This window comes from Tachyglossus aculeatus, chromosome 2 (assembly GCF_015852505.1).
Source record: "Tachyglossus aculeatus isolate mTacAcu1 chromosome 2, mTacAcu1.pri, whole genome shotgun sequence".
Taxonomy (NCBI): Eukaryota; Metazoa; Chordata; class Mammalia; order Monotremata; family Tachyglossidae; genus Tachyglossus; species Tachyglossus aculeatus.
In genome coordinates, this window is record NC_052067.1 from 45,553,013 (window position 1) to 45,574,488 (window position 21,476).

Below are 21,476 nucleotides of genomic sequence, written 5' to 3' on the forward strand. Positions count from 1 at the left end.
TGTCTTGTCTTGTCCGCTGGATTGTAAAATACTTGAGGGTAGAGATGGTAACTAGTTAGTTACTCTACTCTCTCAGTACAGTGCTCTGCCAGAGGAAGCACTCAATCGATACTACTGACCAAAAGATTGGAACCTGGGTTCTAATCCTAGCTCTGCCACTTATCTGCTGTTTGACCTTGGGAGAGTCACTTCATTTCTCTGGGTCTCAGTTACCTCATTTGTAAAATGGGGATTAAGATTGTTAGTGCCATGTGGGACATGAACTGTGTTCAACCTGGTTTGCTTGTGCTTCGTACCCCAGTTACCCACATGGTAAGTGCTTACCAATTACCATTGGAAAAAAAAAAAAGAAAGCTAGGCAGGAGTGGAAGTGAACCAAGCTCACTGGATTCCCCTTCAAATAAATCAAGGGAAGACTGTGACTGATCAATCAATCATATTTGTTGAGTGTTTACTCTGTGCAGAACAAGCCTCCTGTAGAGTATGATTTTTAAGATCCATTAAAAATCTTGATTCAGTACTAACACAGGAGTTTTTCTTGGGCAGCCAGAGCACTTTCATTCATTCACTCAATCAATCATATTTATTGAGTGCTTTCTGTGTGCAAAGCTCTGTACTAAGCACTTAGGAGAATACGATAGAAACAGACATACTCCCTGCCCATAATGAGCTTACATGTTCTCTTCATATCATCCCTGTGAGGCAGGTGAGTGCAGAAGAGGATATGAAGCAGACTGGGAGAAGCTACTAGGAAGTATCCAGATTCGGTCATGTGGCAGGAGAGGGAGAAAGTTGAGAAGGGGCAAGACTGTATGTTGTAAGCTCGCTGTGGGCAGGAATATCATACTGTACTCTCCCAAGCACTTAGTACAGTGCTCGGCACCCAATAAGTGCTCAATAAATACCAGTGATCGATTGATTGGGACCCAGGGTTCTCACCCCTGAATCTGGACCGCTCCCTACCATGCGTGAGGCTCTCCACAAAGACCTGGGGGGCCAGTAGTATAATAGGTCCAGGAGGCTGGGCCTGGAGGAAGATGGAAATGGTCTGAACATGATTTCACAGAGCCTCAGACCAACCCTAAATTCTTTTAGGTCTCCCCTGACCCTCCGATGGGTCTTCTCCCTCTTCTCCACTCCAGCCCCTCAGATCGAGGGAGAGATGACCCCTAGAAGCCAAGTCCATGGGGACCAGGGCAGAGTACTTGGCCAGTGGTAGCCTCATCCAGACTCTGAGATCTGGGGGAGCCTCCCGTATGCTCAATCAAGCAGTCAATCTCCTTGCCCCCTCCTACATTGCCTCACTACTCTCCCACTACAACCCAGCCCAGGCACTTCGCTCCTCTAATGCCAACCAACTCATGGCACCTTGATTTCATCTATCTCGCCACCAATCTCTCACCCACTGGAATGCCCTCCCTCTTCATATCCGTCAGACCACTCTCCCCATCTTCAAAGCCTTATTGAGGGCACATCTCCTCCAAGAGGCCTTCCCGGGCTCATCCTTCATTCCCTCTTCTCCCACTCCCTTCTGTGTCACCCTTGCTCTTGGATTTGCTCCCCTTATTCACCCCTCCCTCAGCCCCACAGCACTTATTTATTTCTGTTAATGGCTGTCTCCCGCTCTAGACTGTAAGGTGCTTGTGGTCAGGGAATGTGTCTACCAACTCTGTTCTACTGTACTTTCCCAAGTGCTTAATACAGTGTTCTGCACCCAGTAAGCGCTCAATAAATAGGATTGATTGATGCAGGAATTTTCTTCTGCCCTTATTCCAGGAGATGACCCCAGCCCCAGAACAACCGTCCCATAGCTAAGCGCCCCACTGGCTTCCTTTCCTTGGAAGGCACCTCTGACTCTGGCTTTTTATTCTGGAAAAAAGCCCAAGTAGGGCCAATGGACGACCAAATGCCTTGGTCAATAGCTTTGCTCAAGGAGAAAGCCCTTTCTGCCCTCAACCGAACCCTGAAATTCTGGTCAGTCAAAGAAGAGAAGCAACATGGCCTAATGGAAAGAGCACGGGCCTAGAAGTCAGAGGATGTGGGTTCTAATCCCGGCTCCACCACATGTCTGCTGTATGACCCTGGGCAAGTCACTTCACTTCTCTGGGCCTGTTAACTCACCTGTAAAATGGGGGATTAAGACTGTGAGCCTCATGGGGGATATGAACCGTGTCCAACCTTAATAATAATAATAATAATGTTGGCATTTGTTATGTGCTTACTATGTGCCAAGCACTGGTCTAAGCGCTGGGGTAGATACAAGGTCATCAGGTTGTCCCATGTGGGGCTCACGGTCTTCATCCCCATTTTACAGATGAGGTAACTGAGGCACAGAGAAGTTAAGTGACTTGCCAAAGGTCACACAGCAGACAAGTGGAAGAGCCGGGATTAGAACCCATGGCCTTCTGACTCCCAGACCTGTACTCTATCCACTAAGCCACGCTGCTTCTCATTTCACTTGCATCTACTCCAGTGCTTAGAACAGTGCTTGGCACATAGTAAGTACTTAACAAATACCACAATTATTGTTATTATTACATTATAATAAACAGACACATTCCCTGCAAGCCACAAGCTCACAGTTTAGAGGTCAGGGAAGGATGCTGCTTGGGATCACTTATGCCAAGGTCCCAGATGGGTGGCAGAAGCTGGCACCGCCCCACTGGTCCCACCTGCCAGCGGGCACCTTACCCCTGGAGGTGTGGGATCAGCTGGCCAATGGTGATCTCTTGGGCCACCTTCAGGTACAGGTCGTGACTGTTCAGAACCATCGACTCCAGGATGGCCAAGGAACGCTGCAGGGTGGACACTTCGATGGCTGACTTGTTCACGAAACCCGCGATCTGCCAAGGCAAACAGAGCAGGTGATGTCAGTGTGGGCAGGAAACAGCAAAGACAGAACGGTGACTAAACACTGGGTTACGTTTTGGAACAGGCCCAAGAGCCATCAGACTGTTTTTGCCATGCCCTGAAAGAAGGAAATTAATTACAATGGATTCTGGGTTATCTGTAAGTGAGTATCGTCAGCTGTAATGGTCTCACCGGTTCATTCGTGCATTCAGCCGCATTTATTGAGTGCTTGCTGTGTGCAGAGCACTGTACTAAGTACTTGGGACAGTATAATACAAGAATAAACACACATTCGCAATGGTCTCAACAGCTACAAGTCCACACCACCCCAACATACCACCCCTTTCCATACTTGGCATGAGAAGCAGCCTGGGCTAGTGGAAAGAGCCCGGGCTTGGGACTCAGAAGGACCCAGGTTCTAATCCAGGCTCTGCCACCCGTCTAATCACTTAACTTCTCTGGGCCTCAGTTATATCACCTGTAAAATGGGGATTAAGACTGTGAGCCCCATGTGGGACTAGGACTGTGTCCAACCTGATTTGCTTATGTCTAGTCCAGCGATTAGTATAGAGTCTGGCATATAGTTAGAGATGAACAAATTCCATTAAATAATAATAGTAATAAAAACAATAAGCCCTGCTTCATTCGCTCTTGAGTTGGGGGAGACCTCTTTCTGCCCCAGCAGACATCTCCACAAGTTCCCCCCAACAGACTGATCCCTAGGGAACTGCCTGGGTTAAATTCTCAGCTGCTTTGCCCTCTAGACTGTAGGCTCCTTGTGGGAAGGGACTGCATCTTCCAACCCTGTTGCATGGTACTCTCTCAAGAGCTTAGTCAATCAGTCATATTTACTGAGCACTTACTGTGTGCAGTGTCTGTACTAAGCGCTGGGGAGAGTACACTATAACAACAGAACAGACACATTCCCTGACAATAATTTTACAGTCTAGATGGATAGAAATGAATATAAATAAGTAAATTACAAATCTGGACATAAGTGCTGTGGGGCTGGGAGGGGAGATGAATAAAGGGAGCCAGTCAAGGCGAAGCAGAAGGGAAAGGGAGAAAAGGAAAGGAGGGGCTTAGTCAGGAAGGCCTCTTGGAGGAGATGTGTCTTCAGTAAGGCTTTGGAGGTGGGAAGAGTCATTGTCTGTCAGATAAGAAGAGGGATGGTTTTGCAGTCCAGATGCAGGACGTGAGCAAGAGGCCCATGGCAAGATAGAAGAAACCAAGGTACAGTGAGTAGTTTGGCATTAGAGGAGTGAAGTGTGCGGGCTGGGTTGTTGTAGGAGAGGAGTGAGGTGAGGTAAGAGGGGGTGAGGTGATTGCTTTAAAGCCAATGGTAAGGAGTCTCTGTTTGACGCGGAGGTGGACGGACATCCATTGACGGTTCTTGAGGAGTGGGGAAACACGTCCTGAACGTTTTTTGTAGAAAAATAATCCGGGCAGCAGAGTGAAGTGGGGACTGGAGGGGGAGAGACAGGAGGCTGGGAGGTCAGCAAGGAGGCTGATACAGTAATCTAGGAGGAGGAGAAGTGCTTTAATTAATTTAGTAGCAGTCTGGATGAAGAGGAAAGGGAGGATTTTAGCAATGTTGTGAAGGTGGGACCAACGGGATTTAGTAATGGATTGAATATGTGGGTTGAATGAGAGAGAGGAGTCCCAGATAATGCCAAGGTTATGGGCTTGTGAGACCAGAAGGACAGTGGTGTCCTCTACAGTGATGAGAAAGTCAGTTGAAAGACAGGGTTTGGGTGGGAGGATAAGGAGTTCTGTTTTAGACATTTAAGTCTGAAGTGATGGTAGAGCATCCAAGTAGAGATGCCTTGAAGGCAAGAGGAAACATGAGACTGCAGAGAAGGAGAGAGATCAAGACTGGAGATGTAGATTTGGGTAGCATCCACATAGTAGTTGGAGCCACTGGAGTGAATGAGTTCTCCAGAAGAGTGGGTGGAGATGGAGAACAGAAGGGGAACCAGAACTGAACCTTGAGGGACCCCCACAATTAGGGGGTGGAAGGCAGTGGAAAAGCCAGTGAAAGCGCTTAGTACAGAGCTCTGCACACAGTAAGTGCTCGATAAACACGATTGATTGATCGATTGAATGGAGGAGCTTAACACATGGACAGCTCCAGATATCTGGGCCAGCTATTGTCGGGAGCAGGCCGGAAAGACCAGGGTCTGGCTCTCGGGAAGACAGGGGGTTCAAACTTCCACCAAGAACCTCCCCGTGTTTCTGACCCATGGCTGCCCTCTTTGGCCCAAGAGGGAAGGTATTGCAGGCAATGGCAACTCCCTGAGAGAAAGGCAACTTACCTTCTTAATGAATGCGACAGAGAACGTGTCCCACGACACAATATTATGATCCATCAGCTCCACGAACGCCGTCAGGGTGAAGGACAACATATCCCCAAAGCTGGAAGACAAATGGGCATCGTTCATTCAGTCACTGTACTGCACTGTACTAAGCGCTTATAACAATATAATAAACATATTCCCTGCGCACAGCAAGCTTACAGTCTAAAGAGGGAGACAGACATTAAATGACAGATATGGACCTAAGTGCTGTGGGGCTGGGAAGGGGGGATGGATAAAGGGAGCAAGTCAGGACGACGGAGAAGGAAGTGGGAGAAGAGGAAAGGAGGGCTTAGTCAGGGAAGGCCTCTTGGAGGAGGTGTGCCTTCAATAAGGCTTTGAAGTCAGGTTCGCCTGTCTCGCAACAGATCCTGAAGCAGGAAGTGAGGAGAGTGAGACCGAGATGGCTAACAACAATAATAATAATAATGATCGTATTTCTTAAGCGCTTACTATGTGCCAGGCACAGTTCTAAGCGCTGGGGAAGATACCAGTAAAATTGAGTTGGACACAGTCCCTGTCCTGTATGGGGCTCACAGTCTCAATTCCCATTTAATAGATGAGGCAACTGAGGCACAGAGAAGTGACTTGCCCAAGGACACATAGCAGACAAGTGGTAGAGCGGGGATTAGAACTCATGACCTTCCTACTCCTAGGCCCCTGCTCTATCCGCTGCACCATGCTGCGTCTTGGTCCCATGGATGGGACTGAGCACAGTAAGGGGGACCAGAAGGCATTGCGAAACCCCAGCCCCGAACAAACCAGCAGGGGCCTCAAACTTGCCCGGAAACAAACATCAGAGTCCCGGGGTTGAAAACGAACATGATCCCCAGTGGGCAAGCTTTGCCAAGCTTCGTCATCAACACCAATGTCAAGCTTCGGCATCGCCTCGAGATAGGACCTGGGCAAGGAACTCAAGGTTCAGAATCCAGGCATGTGCATGAACTGGGCTCATGATAGCTGCCTGTGAAAGTGAACAGTTCTGTTTTATGTACAAGTTTTTGCAAATGTGCCACGATGCAGAACGATCAGCAGGTGACAACCCAGTGAGCTCCATCTCCGCAGATTTGGGAAACGGAGGGCTCACTCCAATGCGTCTACCAAGAAGCAGCGTGGTTTACTGGACAGAGCACAGGCCTGGAAGTCAGACGATGTGGGTTCTAATCCCGGCTCCACCACATGTCTGTAGTGTGACCTTGGGCAAGTCACTTCCCTTCTCTGTGCCTCAGTAACCTCATCTGTAAAATGGGGATTAAGACTGTGAGCCCCATGTGGGACAACCTGATTGCCTTGTATCTCCCCCAGCACTTAGAAGAGTGCTTGGCACATAGTAAGCGCTTAACAAATAACATCATTATTATTATTATTACTTCACTTCTCTGGGCCTCAATTACCTGTAAAAGGGGGATTAAGATTGTGAGCCCCACATGGGACAGGGACTGTGTCCAACCTGATTAACTTGTATCTACCCCAATGCTGAGAACAGTTCTTGACTCATAGTAAGAGCTTAACAAATACCATAATTATTATTATCATTTTTCCTCTGTTACCCTTTCCCAAGCGTACAGTACAGTTCTCTGAACACAGTAAATGCTCAATAAATACTTGTGATTGATAGCTGGCTTAGTATAATGCTCTGCACACAAGAAGTGTTCAATAAAGACCAATGATAGAAGGATTTTTTTGTTCTATTTTTTATGGTATTTGTGAATTGTCTACCAAGTGCCAGGCACGGTTCTTGAGCACTGGGGTAGATACAAGTCCTATCCACCATGGGGCTCACAGTCTTAATTCCCATTTCAAAGATGAGAAAACAGGCACAGAGAACTGAAGTGCCTTGCCCAAGGTCACACAGCAGACCAGTGGCAGAGCCTGGATTAGAACCCAGGTCCTTTTGATTCCCAAGCCTGTGCTCCATTCATTAGGCCACGCTGCTTCTGACTAATTCTGATTGATCGTTCAATAGCGTCCAGCCCAGCACTGACACACACACAGGATTCGCTTTGCAGTACAGGTTATCGATTTAGTCTGCCCACTTGAATTTCAAAATAGGGAGTTGAAATTAATTTCAGCCTAGTTACCCAGAGCACAGGTTGCCCTTGCCTAACCTAATTTTGTCTTCCTGAATAATGGAGACTTTCCTCTCATTTTTAAAGACCCCAGGAGTCCATGCATGGAGATCTCATGGCAGGGCAATGGAGGAAAATCCCTCTCCCAGATCTTTCTGCTCACTCCCCTTGATTTTGCTGCCCGTCGAGACACGTGGAGCTGGAAAAAGAGCCAGCTGTTGTGGGTTTGGGCTAGCAGCTTGAAAATGTAAAAACTGAATTCCTGCATCTGGCTTTTAAATCAAAGGCGGTTTGGTTTTGTTACTGTTTTGTTACTGTGTGTGCAAATGACATCTGGGCAGGGTAACAAAAAATCAGTATTTTTGACTCTGAGAAGCAGCGTGACCTGGCAGAAAGAACACGGGCTTGGGAGTCAGAGGCCCTGGGCTCTAATCCCGGCTCTGCCACGTTTCTGCTGCGTGACCTTGGCCAAGTCGTTTCATTTCTCTGGGCCTCGGTTACCTCATCTGTGAAATGGGGATTAGGGCTGTGAACCCCATGTGGGACAGGGACTGTGTCCAACCTAATTAGCTTGTAATCACCCCAGGGCTTAGTACAGTGCCAGACTCATAGTAAGTAGCTAACAAACAGCCTGAAAAAAATCACACACAAAAACAAAACAAAAAAACCCTAAGACGAACATGCTCCAGGCAACGTGCTCATTCACTCAATCATGCTTATTGAGCACTTACTGTGTGCAAAACACTGTACTAAGTGCTTGGGAGAGTACAGTATAACAACAAACAGACACATTCCCTACCCACAATGAGCTCTCGGCTTCAAGGCTCTCCATCACCTCATCCCTCCTACCTCACCTCCCTTCTCTCCTTCTACAGCCCAGCCCGCACCCTCCGCTCATCTGCCGCTAACCTCCTCGCTGTACCTCGTTCTCACCTGTCCCGCTGTCAATCCCTGGCCCACGTCCTCTCCCTGACCTGGAATGCCCTCCCTCCGCACATCCGCCAAGCTAGCTCTCTTCCTCCCTTCAAAGCCCTGCTGAGAGCTCACCTTCTCCAAGAGGCCTCCCAGACCAAGCACCCTTTGTCCTCTCCTCCTCCCCATCCCCCCCGCCCTACCTACTTCTCCTCCCCACAGCACCTATATATGTTTGTACAGATTTATTACTCTATTTTACTTGTACATATTTACTATTCTATTTATTTTGTTAATGATGGGCATCTAGCTTTAATTCTATTTGTTCTGATGACTTGACACCTGTCCACATGCTTTGTTTTGTTGTCTGTCTCCCCCTTCTAGACTGTGAGCCCGTTGGGTAGGGACCGTCTCTGTATGTTGCCAACCTGTACTTCCCAAGTGCTTAGTACAGTGCTATGCACACAGTAAGCGCTCAATAAACATGATTGAATGAATGAAATGAATGAAGAAGCATCTCTTCAGCCATAGCTCCTTGTAGATAGAGACCATGCCCACCAACCCTGTTCTATTGTACCCTCCCAAGCACTTAGAACAGCTCTCTGCACCCAGAAACTGTTCAGCAAATACCACTGATTGATTGATTGACCAGGTGGAGGGTTGCTAACTTTCTGAGATGTGATAAGCAGCTGAGAAACAGCATGGCCTAGTGGATAGAGCCCAGACCTGAGAGTCAGAAGGACCTGGTTCCTAATCTCGGCTTCACCACATATCTGCTATGTGACCTTAAGCGAGTCACTTCACTTCTCTGGGCCTCAGTTACCTCATCTGTAAAATGGGGATTAAGAGTGTGAGCCCTATGTGAAATAGGGATTTAGAACAGTGCTTGGCACAGAGTAAGTGCTCAACAAGTACCATAATTATTATTATTAATTAGTTCAACTACTCTCTATTTCTCTCCCTCTCTTCTCTCTTGCTTCCCCTCTGCTTCTCACTGCAGCAAGATTCACCCTTTCCTCTTCATCCAAACTGCTACCACGTTAATATAATCATTCATCCTATCCCGCTTGGATTCTGCATCAGCCTCCCTGCTGACCTCCCAGCTCCTGTCTCTCCCCACTCCAGTCCATACTTCACTCTGATGCCTGGATCATTTTTCTACAAAAATGTTTACGGCATGTCACTCTGCTCCTTAAAAAAACTTCAGTGGTTACCCATCCACCTCCCCGCATCAAACAAAAACTCTTCACCGTTGGCTTTAAAGCAGTCTACCACCTTGCCCCCTCCTTCTCTCACCTCGCTTCTCTCCTTCTACAACCCAGCCCGCACACTTGGCTCCTCTAGTGCTAACCTTCTCACTAGGCCTCCATCTCACCTGTCTCGATGCCGATCCTTAGCCCACATTCTGCCTCTTGCCTGGAATGCCCTCCCTCCTCAAATCTGAGACAATGACTGTCTCCATCTTCAAATCCTTATCGAAGACACAGCTCCTCCAAGAGGCCTTTCCAGACTAAGCCCCACTTTTCCTCATCTCCCATTCCCTTCCATGTCACCTTGACTTGTTCCCTTTGTTCTTCCCCCTCTCCCAGCCCCACAGCACTTACGTACATCTATGTAATTTAATGTACTTGGACTGGCATTTGTCTCTACCATTCTAGACTGTAAGCTCGTTTTTGGCAGGGAATATGACTTTTTATTGTGGTATTGTAGTCTCCCAAGTGCTTAACAGGTAAGTATTCAATAAATACCTTTGAATTAATGAATCAATCAATCCATCAATTAATGATATTTATTGACCCTTGACTGTGTGCAGAGCACTGTACTCAGTGCTTGGGAGAGTACAATAGTTAGTAGACACAATGCCTACCCTCTCTGCACTTAGTTCTGTACCCTTTAAGCACTTGATAGTCACCCCACCTTTTGACATCACAGCACTGATGTATATACCCATAATTTGTGTAAATAGCTGTCTCTCCCTCTGGACTATTAACTCATTGTGGGCAGGGTATTAACTCATTGTGGGCAGGGAACGTGTCTACTAGCTCTGTTGTATTGGACTCCCCAAGGGCTTCAGTGGAAAGAGCACAGGCTTTGGAGTCAGAGGTCATGGGTTCAAATCCATGCTCTGCCACTTGTCAGCTGTGTGACTTTGGGCAAGTCACTTCACATCTCTATGCCTCAGTTGCCTCATCTGTAAAATGAGGATTAAGACTGTGAGCCCCATGTGGGACAACCTGGTCACCTTGTAAGCTCCCCAGCACTTAGAACAATGCTTTGCACATAGTAACTGCTTAATAAATGCCATCACTATTATTATAATTACACAAGGTAAGTGTTTAATAGAAGCAGTGTGATCTGGTGGAAAGAGCACAGGCCTGGGAGTCAGAGGACGTGGGTTCTAATCCTGGCTCCGCCACGTCTGCTGTGTGATCTTGAGCCAGTCACTTAACTTCTCTCTGCCTCAGTTCCCTCACTTGTAACAATGGGGATTAAGACTGGAGCCTCAAGAGGAACAGGGACTGTGTCTGACCTAGTTACCTTGTATCTACCCCAGTGCTTAGAACAGTGCCTAGCACATAGTAAGCATTTAACAAAGACCACAGTTTTTATTCATAAATACCACTGATTGAGTAACAGTAAACTCCTCACTCTTGGCTTCAAGGCTCTCCATCACCTCACCCCCTCCTACCTCACCTCCCTTCTTTCCTTCTACAGCCCAGCCCACACCCTCCTCTCCTCGGCCGCTAACCTCCTCACTGTGCCTCGTTCTCGCCTGTCCCGCCGTCGACTCCCAGCCCACGTCCTCCCCCGGCCTGGAATGGCCGGATGTGCAAGAGAAGCAGCGTGGCTCAGTGGAAAGAGTCCGGGCTTTGGAGTCCGAGGTCATGGGTTCAAGTCTTGGCTCCGCCACTTGTCAGCTGTGTGACTTTGGGCAAGTCACTTCACTTCTCTGGGCCTCAGTTCCGATTAAGACTGTGAGCCCTCCGTGGGACAACCTCATCACCTTGTAACTTCCCCAGCGCTTAGAACAGTGCTTTGCACATAGTAAGCGCTTAATAAATGCTATCATTATTATTATTATTATCTGCCAGGCTAGCTCTCTTCCTCCCTTCAAAGCCTTACTGAGAGCTCACCTCCTCCAGGAGGCCTTCCCAGCTGAGCCCCCTCCTTCCTCTCCCCCCTCCCCGTCCTCCCCGCCTTACCTCCTTCCCCTCCCCACAGCACCTGTATATATGATTGTACATATTTATTACTCTATTTATTTTACTTGTACATATTTACTATTCTATTTATTGTATTTTGTTAATATGTTTTGTTTTCTTGTCTGTCTCCCCCTTCTAGACTGTGAGCCCGCTGTTGGGTAGGGACCATCTCTATATGTTGCCAACTTGTACTTCCCAAGTGCTTAGTACAGTGCTCTGCACACAGTAAGCACTCAATAATTATGATTGAATGCTTGAATGAAAGTATGTATTGAGCAACTACTCTGTGCAGGACACTTATAATTATATTAACTGTGGAATTTATTAAGCACTTTCTATGTGCCAAACACTGTACTAAGCACTGGATGATCAGATCAGATCCAGGGGTGAGCAACAGAGGGTTCTCATAAAGGTTTGTGTCTCTGATTCATATATTGCCCTTCTCCCCCGCCTCCCTCTCAAACCCTTGGCTGCTTGGGAAACGCAGCACTCAGAGGCAAGTTTTCTCATTTCCTTTTCCGACTTCTCAGTGCTCAGCTCCCAAGGACGTTTGGCTGGGCCGAAAGCCGGCCTCAGCGATCAGCTGCCCTCGGTGGATGCCAAGCCCGGGTTCTCTCCCCTCTCGTCCCCAGCCCAGGCAGGGGTGGCTTCGCCGGACGTATGGACAGAGGGACCGGGAGGGATCCGCTGCCCATTCAGAAGCCAGCCGGGCCGGGCAGTCGGTCCTGGGGAACCGGTTAGATCCGGTTGCTGAGAGGAAGCGTGGGAGGAGGGACTGATGTAATCTGTTTTATCCCCAGGAGGTGTCACTGGAAGAGCTGACAACAGCCTCACCAAGGCCCTTTAATGCACTGACCAGAGAAGCCGAGCCCCTTTAATAATAATAATGATGGCATTTATTAAGTGCTTACTATGTGCAAAGCACTGTTCTAAGAGCTGGAGAGGTTACAAGGTGATCAGGTTGTCCCACGGGGGGCTCACAGTCTTAATCCCCATTTTACAGATGAGGTAACTGAGGCCCAGAGAAGTTAAGTGACTTGCCCAAAGTCACACAGCTGACAATTGGCAGAGCCAGGATTTGAACCCATGACCTCTGACTCCAAAGCCCGTGCTCTTTCCACTGAGCCACGCTGCTTCTCTGGACAGATGGGGCCTTGGACACCTGCCAGGAGGATGGGGTGGAAATGAGAGAAATGAGAAACAGCTCCAGCTCACTCTCTCCCTCCAGAGAATAAAAAGAATAATAATACCTGTTAATGGCTTACTTTGTGGCAAGAACCATTCTAAGCACTGGGGTAAATGCAAGCTAATCAGGTTGGACGCATTCCCGGTTCTATGTGGAGCTCACAATCTCCATCTCTGTTTTACAGATGAGGTAACTGAGGCCTACAGAAGTGTATTGACTTGCTCGAGGTCACTCAGCAATCAACTGGCAGAGCTGAGATTAGAACCCATGACTTCTGACTCCCAGACTCGTGTCTGGGATTGAATGAATGAATGAATAAGTGCTTAACAATTACCATAATTATTATTATTATTATTATTTGGGAGAGCTATCAAGATGGGGAGAGAGCCGGTCTGACAGAGCAGCATGGCTCAGTAGAAAAAGCATGGGCTTTGGAGTCAGAGTTCATGGGTTCAAATCCCAGCTCCGCCAATTGTCAGCTCTGTGACTTTGGGCAAGTCACTTAACTTCTCTGTGCCTCAATTACCTCATCTGTAAAATGGGGATTAAGACTGTGAGCCCCCCATGGGACAACCTGATCACCTTGTAACCTCCCCAGCGCTTAGAACAGTGCTTTGCACATAGTAAGAGCTTAATAAATGCCATCATTATTATTATTATTATTTGAAGCAGGGAGGGATTCCTGGCTGGAGGGAGAGCATATGCAAGAGGTCAATGGTAAGAGAGATGAGAATGAGGCCCAGGAAGTAGGGATGCTTGAGGAAAACAAAGAGTGCGAGCTGGGGAGGACTGGGAGAAGAGAGTAGATAAATAGGAAGGAGACTGCCGACCGTGAGGGGTTTCATGCTCAAGGCTGAGATGGATGGGTGACCACTGGAGCCTTCTGAGGAGTGAGGAGGCTTGTACAGAACATTGTTATAGAAAAATGACACAGCAAGCAGAGGGAAGAACGGGCCAGAGATAGGAGTAGTGTCAAGTAGTGGACTGAGTGGGGACACTACAATACATGAGCTGGGACTGAGGTTTCCAGATGCTCGGAGCCGGGATCCCCTCCCTCCGCCGGGCAGAGCGGTTTGATTCTGACAAATGTTTCTCATTAACTCTGCTCAGATCATCTTCCTGCCAGATCCAGCCCCTGGGGGGGGCACGCGCTCCACTCCGGTCTCGTAATTCCTCTAAACATGAACTCCTGCCCCGATCGGATTTCCAGAAGAAAGCCCAACTGAGGGGGTTGGGAGAGTTTTCCCGGCACAGTCAAGGCTGCAAAACCCAGAAAATACAAGGCCAGCATGTGGGAGCAGCCAAGGTCGGGAAGCACCTGCATCTGCTCTGCTTCTACGGGTTTTACTTTAATGGTTATTTGTTCAGCGATTACTACGTGCCAGCCACTGTACTAATCACTGGGGTAGATACAGATTAATCCCTGTCCCACCTGGGACTCACAGTCTTAATCCCCATTTTACAGATGAGATAACTGAAGCCCAGAGAAATGAAGTAATGCGCCCTAGGTCACACAGCAGACAGGTGGCAGAGCTGGGATTGAAACACAAGTCTGTCTGACTCCCAGGCCCATGCTCTATCCACTAGGTCGCTCTGCTTCTCTTCAGGGCTGGGAATGGGAGTACAGAGGTGGTCCTCCCATCCCACTGACCTGCCCAAGGCACAGACCCTACTGGATGAAGCCTGGGCTCAAGAGCTCTATGTGATTCTGTTTCTGCCCAGAAAATGCCCATGGTTTGTGGCACCAGCTGTGTGGTTTTATGGAAAAAGTTCTCCTAGGGAAAACGCCATCCCATTCTCTCATAAAAATAATAACTGTGGTTTTTAAAGTGCTTACTATGTATCAAACACTATACTAAGTGCTGGGTTAGATACAAGATCAACAGGTCCCAAGTGGGAGGGAGAACAGATATCGAATCTCCATTTTGCTGATGAGGGAACTGAGGCACCGAGAAGCGAAGTGCCTTACCCAAGGTCACACAGGGGACGAGGGGCAGAGTTGGGATTAGAACCCAGGTCCCCCGACTTTCCACTAGGCCTCACTGCTTAATTAGAATTTCCAAGGAAGGAAAGAGTCCTGAATGAGATGACACGATGAAGGGGCTTGGAGTTCTCCTCTGGGGTTGAGCCAGGTGGAAGGAGGGCCAGTGGCCATCAGAGTGGAAAAGGAGCCACTGTGCCACTGAGACAAGCAGTGTGGCCAAATGGATACCGCACAGGGCTGGGGTGTGTGTGTGTCAAGAGACCTGGGTTCAAATCCTGACTCTGCCTAGTGCCTGCTCTGTGATTTGGGGCAAATCACTTCACCTCTCTGACTATCAGCTTCCTTCTTTGTAAAATGGGGATTCAGTACTCATTCTCCGTTCCTCATAGACGGTGATCCACATGTGGGGAAGGTAATGTATCTGACCTCAGTATCTACTATTTGCCTCATTGCTTAGTACATAGTAAATGCTTTGATAAACACCATTGCAATGATTAATTGGGTTGATTCCATGGGTAGGAGTCATTGCTTGGCTTTGTCCCCATGGCTGAGAAGCAGCATGGCATAATAGATAGAGCACAGGCCTGAGAGTCAGAAGGTCATGAGTTCTAATCCCTTCTTGGCCCCTTGTCTGCTGTGTGACCTTGGCCAAGTCACTTCACTTCTCTGGGCCTCAGTTGCCTCATATGGAAAGTGGGAATTGAGACTGTGAGCCCCACCTGGGACAGGGACTGCACCCACCCTAATGCTTAGTACAGTGCCTGGCACATAGTAAGCACTTAACAAATACCATTATTATTATTATTTAGGTATGCCCCAGAAGTACCAAGACCTCTTCCACACAGCAAAAAGGAAGACACGTGCCTCCAGCCACCCAGAAGCGTGGTATCGGCTGGCGAGTGGAACAGGAGGAGTTTGTTGTCACCACCACAACCCCAAATAAAGTGGCATTTGTGGCCAGGAGAGGGAAGATTTAGCCATGTGGGAGGAAGGGGAGGGAGGCGGCAGGCTCTTACCAGGGTTTCATAATCTTCTGTAGCTTCTGATACTTCCTGAAAAACAGAAAAACAATCGGCAGTCAATCTTGGGGCCAACCATATTTGACAGCAACCCGGGGCGGGGCAAGGATGGGGCAGTGCCAACCTCTGGGTTCGGTCATTCAACTGTATTTATTGAGCACTTACTGTGTGCACAGCAGTGTACTAAGCACTTGGAAAGTACAGTTTAACAAAAAAGAGGGACAGTCCCTGCCCGCCTGGGGTGCCGCCCGCCATCCGGACATTTCGGAAGCCCTCGTCCCTCCTCTCTCGGGAACAGGAAGTGTGGGGGGAGTGGGGGGGGGAGTGAGGGACACCCAACCAGTGATGGATGTATTGCGAAGGTGATCGAGTCCAAGCGAGTGCCTCACCAGGCCCACGGGTGCCCAGAGAAGGGGCAGCATAGTCATCTGGTGGCCATGAGGGCATATGTCCCTTCCCAGAATCCCTGGAGTGTCAGGAATTTGTGTTTGGAGACACATGTGGGGGGAGACAAGTGAGTGGGGGAGTCTTTGGTGACCAGAGTGGGCGACCACGGGAAGGCCTGGGCAGCTGGAACCCTGGACAGCTGAGATTCAGAGACACATGAGGCTTCATAGAAGCAGTGCTGCATAGTGGGTAGAGCACGGGTCTGGGAGTTGGAAGGACCTGGGTTCTAATCCCGGCTCCACTACGTGTCTGCTGGGTGACTCTGGGCAAGTCACTTCACTTCTCTGGGCCTCAGTTACCTCATCTGTAAAATAGGGATTGAGCGGTGAGCCCCATGTGGGACAGGGACTGTGTTCAACCTGATTAACTTGTATCTACCCCTGTGTTTAGAACAGTGCTTGACACATAGTAAGCGCTTAACAAGTACCATAATAATTATAATAATAATTCTAGTTTGATGTCAACTGTGACCCTTGGGATGTGTATTAGCTTTGCTCCAATCCCACCAGGGTGTCCATGCTGATTCCAATCTTTCATGTCAACCAAGGGGCCTGGTCCCAACGTGTCTCCTCAGAAGACCCGCCCACCCCTCGCTGCTGAAGCAATGGCCATAAGTGGAGAAAACCAAACTTGAAAAGCACGAGCCCAATGGCCAGGAGAAAATTGGGTTAGCGATGCTCCTCTATGGCACTTCCCAAACAGCCTGGACCACTGCCTCAGGATTCAGAGACACAGAGAACTGTCCTGTTCACTAGCCAACCTTGACCACAGAGGCAGGGTTCAGACACACAGAGAACTATCCCATGGTCATTAGACAACCTGAACCATGGCCACGGGACACGCGAAGAACTCTGTCACTCACTAGCCAATCTTGACTGCAATCTTAGGGCTGACACACTCAGGGATGAGTCACCACAGTCACTAGCCAACTTTGGCTATAGCCACAGGACTCGAAAACACAGAGAACTCTGTCAGTCATTAGCCAATCCTGACAGTGGCAGAGGGCTCAGACATACATACATGGGCCAATCCCACAGTCACTAGCCACCTTGGCTATGGCCGCAGGTCTCAGACACATAGAGAACTGTCAGGCACTAGTCAGCCTTGACCTCAGTGACAGGATTCAGACACACAGGGCAACTCTGTCAGTCACTAGCCAATCTCGAATGTGGCAACAGGGCTCTGGTGCACAGAGATGGGTTGTTCTTTCCGGGGCACGGAGCCTGCCCACGTTACTGTGAAGGATCCGACCTCAGACAGACGCATGCGAGCAGGGATGTGGCCCAGGCCCAATAAATCAATCAGTGGTACTTACTGAGCACTTATTGTGTGCAGAGCCCTGTACTAAGCATTGGGAGAGTACAGTACAATGGGCACCGTGGAAGCAGCATGGCTTAATGGATAAAGCATGGGCCTGGGAGATAGAAGGAGCTGGGTTCTTATCCAAGCTCCACCACTTGTCTGCTTTGTGACCTTACGCAAGTCACTTCACTTTTCTGGGCTTCACTTCCCTCATTCCCTCATCTGTGAAATGGGGGTTAAGATTGTGAGCCCCATGTGGGGCATGGATTGTGTCCAACCTGATTGGCTGGTTTCTACTCCAGCGCTTAATACAGTACCTGGCACATAGTAAGCACTTAAGCACTTCTTAAGCACTTAAGAAATACCATAATGATAAAAACAATAAACCAGAATTTCTGCCCACAGGGAGTTTACTCTTGATGGCAGTAGACTGTAAACTCTCCTCTAGATTGTAAACTCATTATGGGCAGGGAATGTGTCTGCTAATTCCGTTGCATTGCAATAATAATAATAAAATAATAGTGGTATTTGTGAAGTGCTTATTGTGTGCCGGGCACTGCACTAAACACTGAGGTGGACCCCAGCAAATTGGGTTGAACACAGTCCCTGTGCCACATGGGGTTCAGAGTCTGAATCTCCATTTTACAGACAAGGTAACTGAGGCCCAGAGAAGTGAAGTGTCTTGCCCAAGGTCACACGGCAGACAAGTGCCGGAGTTGGGATTAGAACCCATGACCTCCTGACTCCCTGGCCCGTGCTTTATCCTCTATGCCATGCTGCTTCTCTCCCAAGCACTTAGAACAGCACTCCACATATAGTAAGCGCTCAATAAATACCACTGATTGATTGATTGATTGACTGATTGGAAAAAGAGTTGGCAAATTCTTCTGAATTGCAAGTCTTAATCTTTGTGAACTTTGTGAATGTCCAAATCCGATGGTTTTTCCATTAAGAAGCCCAGGCAGACAGACTTGGGCCAGACAGGATGAACTCCCTTTTATCTTTCTAGATATTTGAGATGGGAAAGAAATCCAGACTGATCCACTTTTTTTGTGGAAGATGGAATTCCCAGGCGGAGCGAGAGAGCCAGCTGAACTGCTCCCTTCTCTCCAATCAAGAAAACCTCTCCCTTTCCTGTGATTTTCTGCCTAGCAACAAGGGGGTTCAACCCCCTGAAAATCAGCACCACCCTGGACTGATCCAGCTCCCACCAGGAATACTGATGGAAGACCAGCATTAAGGCTTGCCCTCAGTTTCCCTCAGTGGCAGCACGGCCTAGTGGAAAAGGTCAGGGGGGGTTTGTTTGAGTCCCAGCTCCACCGCAGCCCTGCTCTGTGATCTTGGGCAAGTCACCTACCCTCTCTGGGCCTCAGTTTCCTCATCTGTAAAACTGTTCTGACCTGAAAAGGTGATGGATCTGTAAAATGACAAGCAGCATGGCATAGTGGATAGAGCCTGAGCCTGGGAGTCCGAAGGTCAAGGGTTCTAATCCCAACTCCACCACTTGTCTGTTGTGTGACCTTGGGCAAGTCACTTCACTTCTCTGGGCCTCAGTTATCTCATCTGTAAAATGGATTGAGACTGTGAGCACCACGTGGTACGGGGACTGTGTCCAACCAGATTTGCTTGTATCTACCCCAGCGCTTAGTACAGTGCCTGGCACATAGCAAGTGCTTAACAAATACTATAATTACCATTGTTATTATTATTAGGAGTAATAATAATAACAATGATAATAAAATGGGCATGATTGTGTAGGACAGGGATGGTATCTGATCTCCTAAGCTTGTATCGATTTAGTCCAGAACTTAGTACTTAGAGATTAGTACTGAGACAGTACTTTATTCAATGCCTTAATGCCCCTCACCCCTAACTATGGCACCTTTAGGGACTTGGAGAAGCAGCCCAGCCTAGTGTCAAAAGTACAGGCTTCAGAGTCAGAGGACATGGGTTCTAATACAGGCTCTACCACTTGTCTGCTGTGTGACCCCAGACAAGTCACTTGGCTTCTCTGTGCCTCAGTTACCTTATCTGTAAAATGGGGATTAAGTTCGTGAACCCCATCTGGGACAGGGACTGTGACCAACCTGATTACCTTGAATCTACCCCAGTCCTTAGAACAGTGCTTGGTACATAGTAAGTGCTTAACAAATACCATAATTATCATTATGTAGTAGTGGCCATCCCTGGGTCAGGTGACCACCCCCGAGCACACCCCGGATATCCGTGCACTGCAACGGAAAAGACTCAGATGGATAACTCCAAGCTCAGACAGCTTGGGATTCTGATTCCCATTCATTGGAGACCACGACACAATCAATTTCATGTCACTACACCAGCCCGAAGGCCCAGAGAGACCAGGTTTTTTCTGGTCTTCTAGAGCAGCGGGTGAAACATGAAGCCGCTGGAAAAATATTCCTTTGAACAGCTCACATGTGCAGCTTTCACTTCCTTTTATCCCCTCCGAAGGGACAGAGAGGAAACAGGGAGGGAACCTTTCTGCAACAAGGTTTCTTTATTCCTGTTATCTTCCTCATCCCAAGCTCCTGTCTCTGCTACTTGTGTTAAAAGCATAGATTGGGGAAGGGTAGCATTCCCTCTTTTGGTCTTCAGAGTGGGTTAAAATTGAGGAATTAGTCATAGGAGGGAATGAGAAGCAGTGCAGCCTAGTGGAAAGAGTGCGGGCCTGGAAGTCTGGAGCCCTGGGTTCTAATCCTCACTGTCACATAGCTGCTGTGTGGCTTTGGGCAACTTCTGTGGGTCTTACTTTCCTCATCTGTAAAAATGAGGCCTCATACTTGTTTGCCTGACCTGATTGTTCTGTATCTAAAAAATAATAATAATAGTATTTGTTAAGCAACTCCTTATGTGCCTGGCAATGTAATTGTGATACATGTTAAACGCTTATTACATGTTGGGCACTGTACTCAGCACTGGGGTAGACATAAGGGCTCACGATCTTAACCCTCATTTTACCTCATTCTGTGGCACAGAGAAGTGAAATGACTTGCCCTAGGTCACACAGCAGATGAGTCGCAGAGCCAGGATTAGAACCCAGGTCCTTTGGACTCCCAGGCCCGGGCTCGATCCACTAGGCCTCAGTGCTTAGTACAGTGCTTGGCACGTAGTAAATGTTAACAAATACCACAGCTATTATTGCTATTTATTTGCCTTGAAATGACCTCTCCCTAATGCCAAAGAGCACCCCTATCCATCCAGTAAAGGGTGAGGTGGGCGGGGGGAAGGGACCTCAACAGAAGCAGTGGCCACTCCTAGGGCTCTGGCTGTTACCTGGAGAAGTGGCAGGAGGGAGGTGGTCCTTGATCTCACCTATCTTGCTGCCCACCCCTGACCCACATCCTGCCTCTGTCCTGGAACGCCCTCCCTCCTCAAATCCGACAGACAATGACTCTCCCCAGCTTCAAAACCTTACTGAAGGCCCATCTCCTTCAAGAGGCTTTCCCTCAGCCCCACTTTTCCTCATCTCCCACTCCCTTCTGCGTCGCCCTGATTTACTCCCTTTATTCATCCCTCCTCCCAGCCACACAGCACTTTAGTCCATATCTGTCATTTATTTATATTGATGGCCCTCTCCCCCCACTCTAGACTGTAAGCTCGTTGTGGGCGGGGAATGTGTCTGTTTATTGTTATAGGGTACTGTCCCAAGGGCTTAGTATGGTGGTCTGCACACAGTAAGTGCTCAATAAATACGATTGAAATACAATTGAATACTGCTGGTAAAAAAGCCGCCAGGCACCTGCCAAATCGGGACAGTTAGTATGATTCGGGGAGTGCGGCACGGTGGAGAAGGTGCTAGTAATTCAGCCCCAGTTCAAGTTCTTTATTTACCCGAAGTAACAGCTGACATCCCTTCTTGCGGACAATTTAATCCATCAATCGGTGGTATTTATTGAGTGCTTACTTTGTGCAGAGCACTGTGCTTGGGAGGACAATACAACAGAGTTGGTAGGCATGTTCCCTCCCCACGACAAGCTTACAAAGCCCCATACAAAGTCCAGTGCTCTGCATTCATCTATTCACTCAATCGTACTGATTGAGTGCTTACTGCGTGCGGGGCACTGTACTAAGCGCTTGAGAGAATACAACAGAACAATAACTGGACACATTCCCTGCCCACAATGAGCTTAGA

The 21,476-nt window shown here is 48.4% G+C and overlaps 1 protein-coding gene across 1 annotated transcript in view; it reads right to left on the bottom strand.

Moving 5' to 3' along the window:
- Nucleotides 1-21,476, bottom strand: part of ELMO1 (engulfment and cell motility 1) — a 210,937-nt gene that overhangs the window by 105,576 nt on the left and 83,885 nt on the right. Inside the window, exons 8-10 of the mRNA XM_038769328.1 lie at nucleotides 15,575-15,610; nucleotides 5,166-5,265; nucleotides 2,692-2,843 (exon numbers count right to left, since the gene is read on the bottom strand). Of these exons, the coding sequence (XP_038625256.1) occupies nucleotides 2,692-2,843; nucleotides 5,166-5,265; nucleotides 15,575-15,610 (288 nt within the window). The remainder of the gene's footprint in view (nucleotides 1-2,691; nucleotides 2,844-5,165; nucleotides 5,266-15,574; nucleotides 15,611-21,476) is intronic.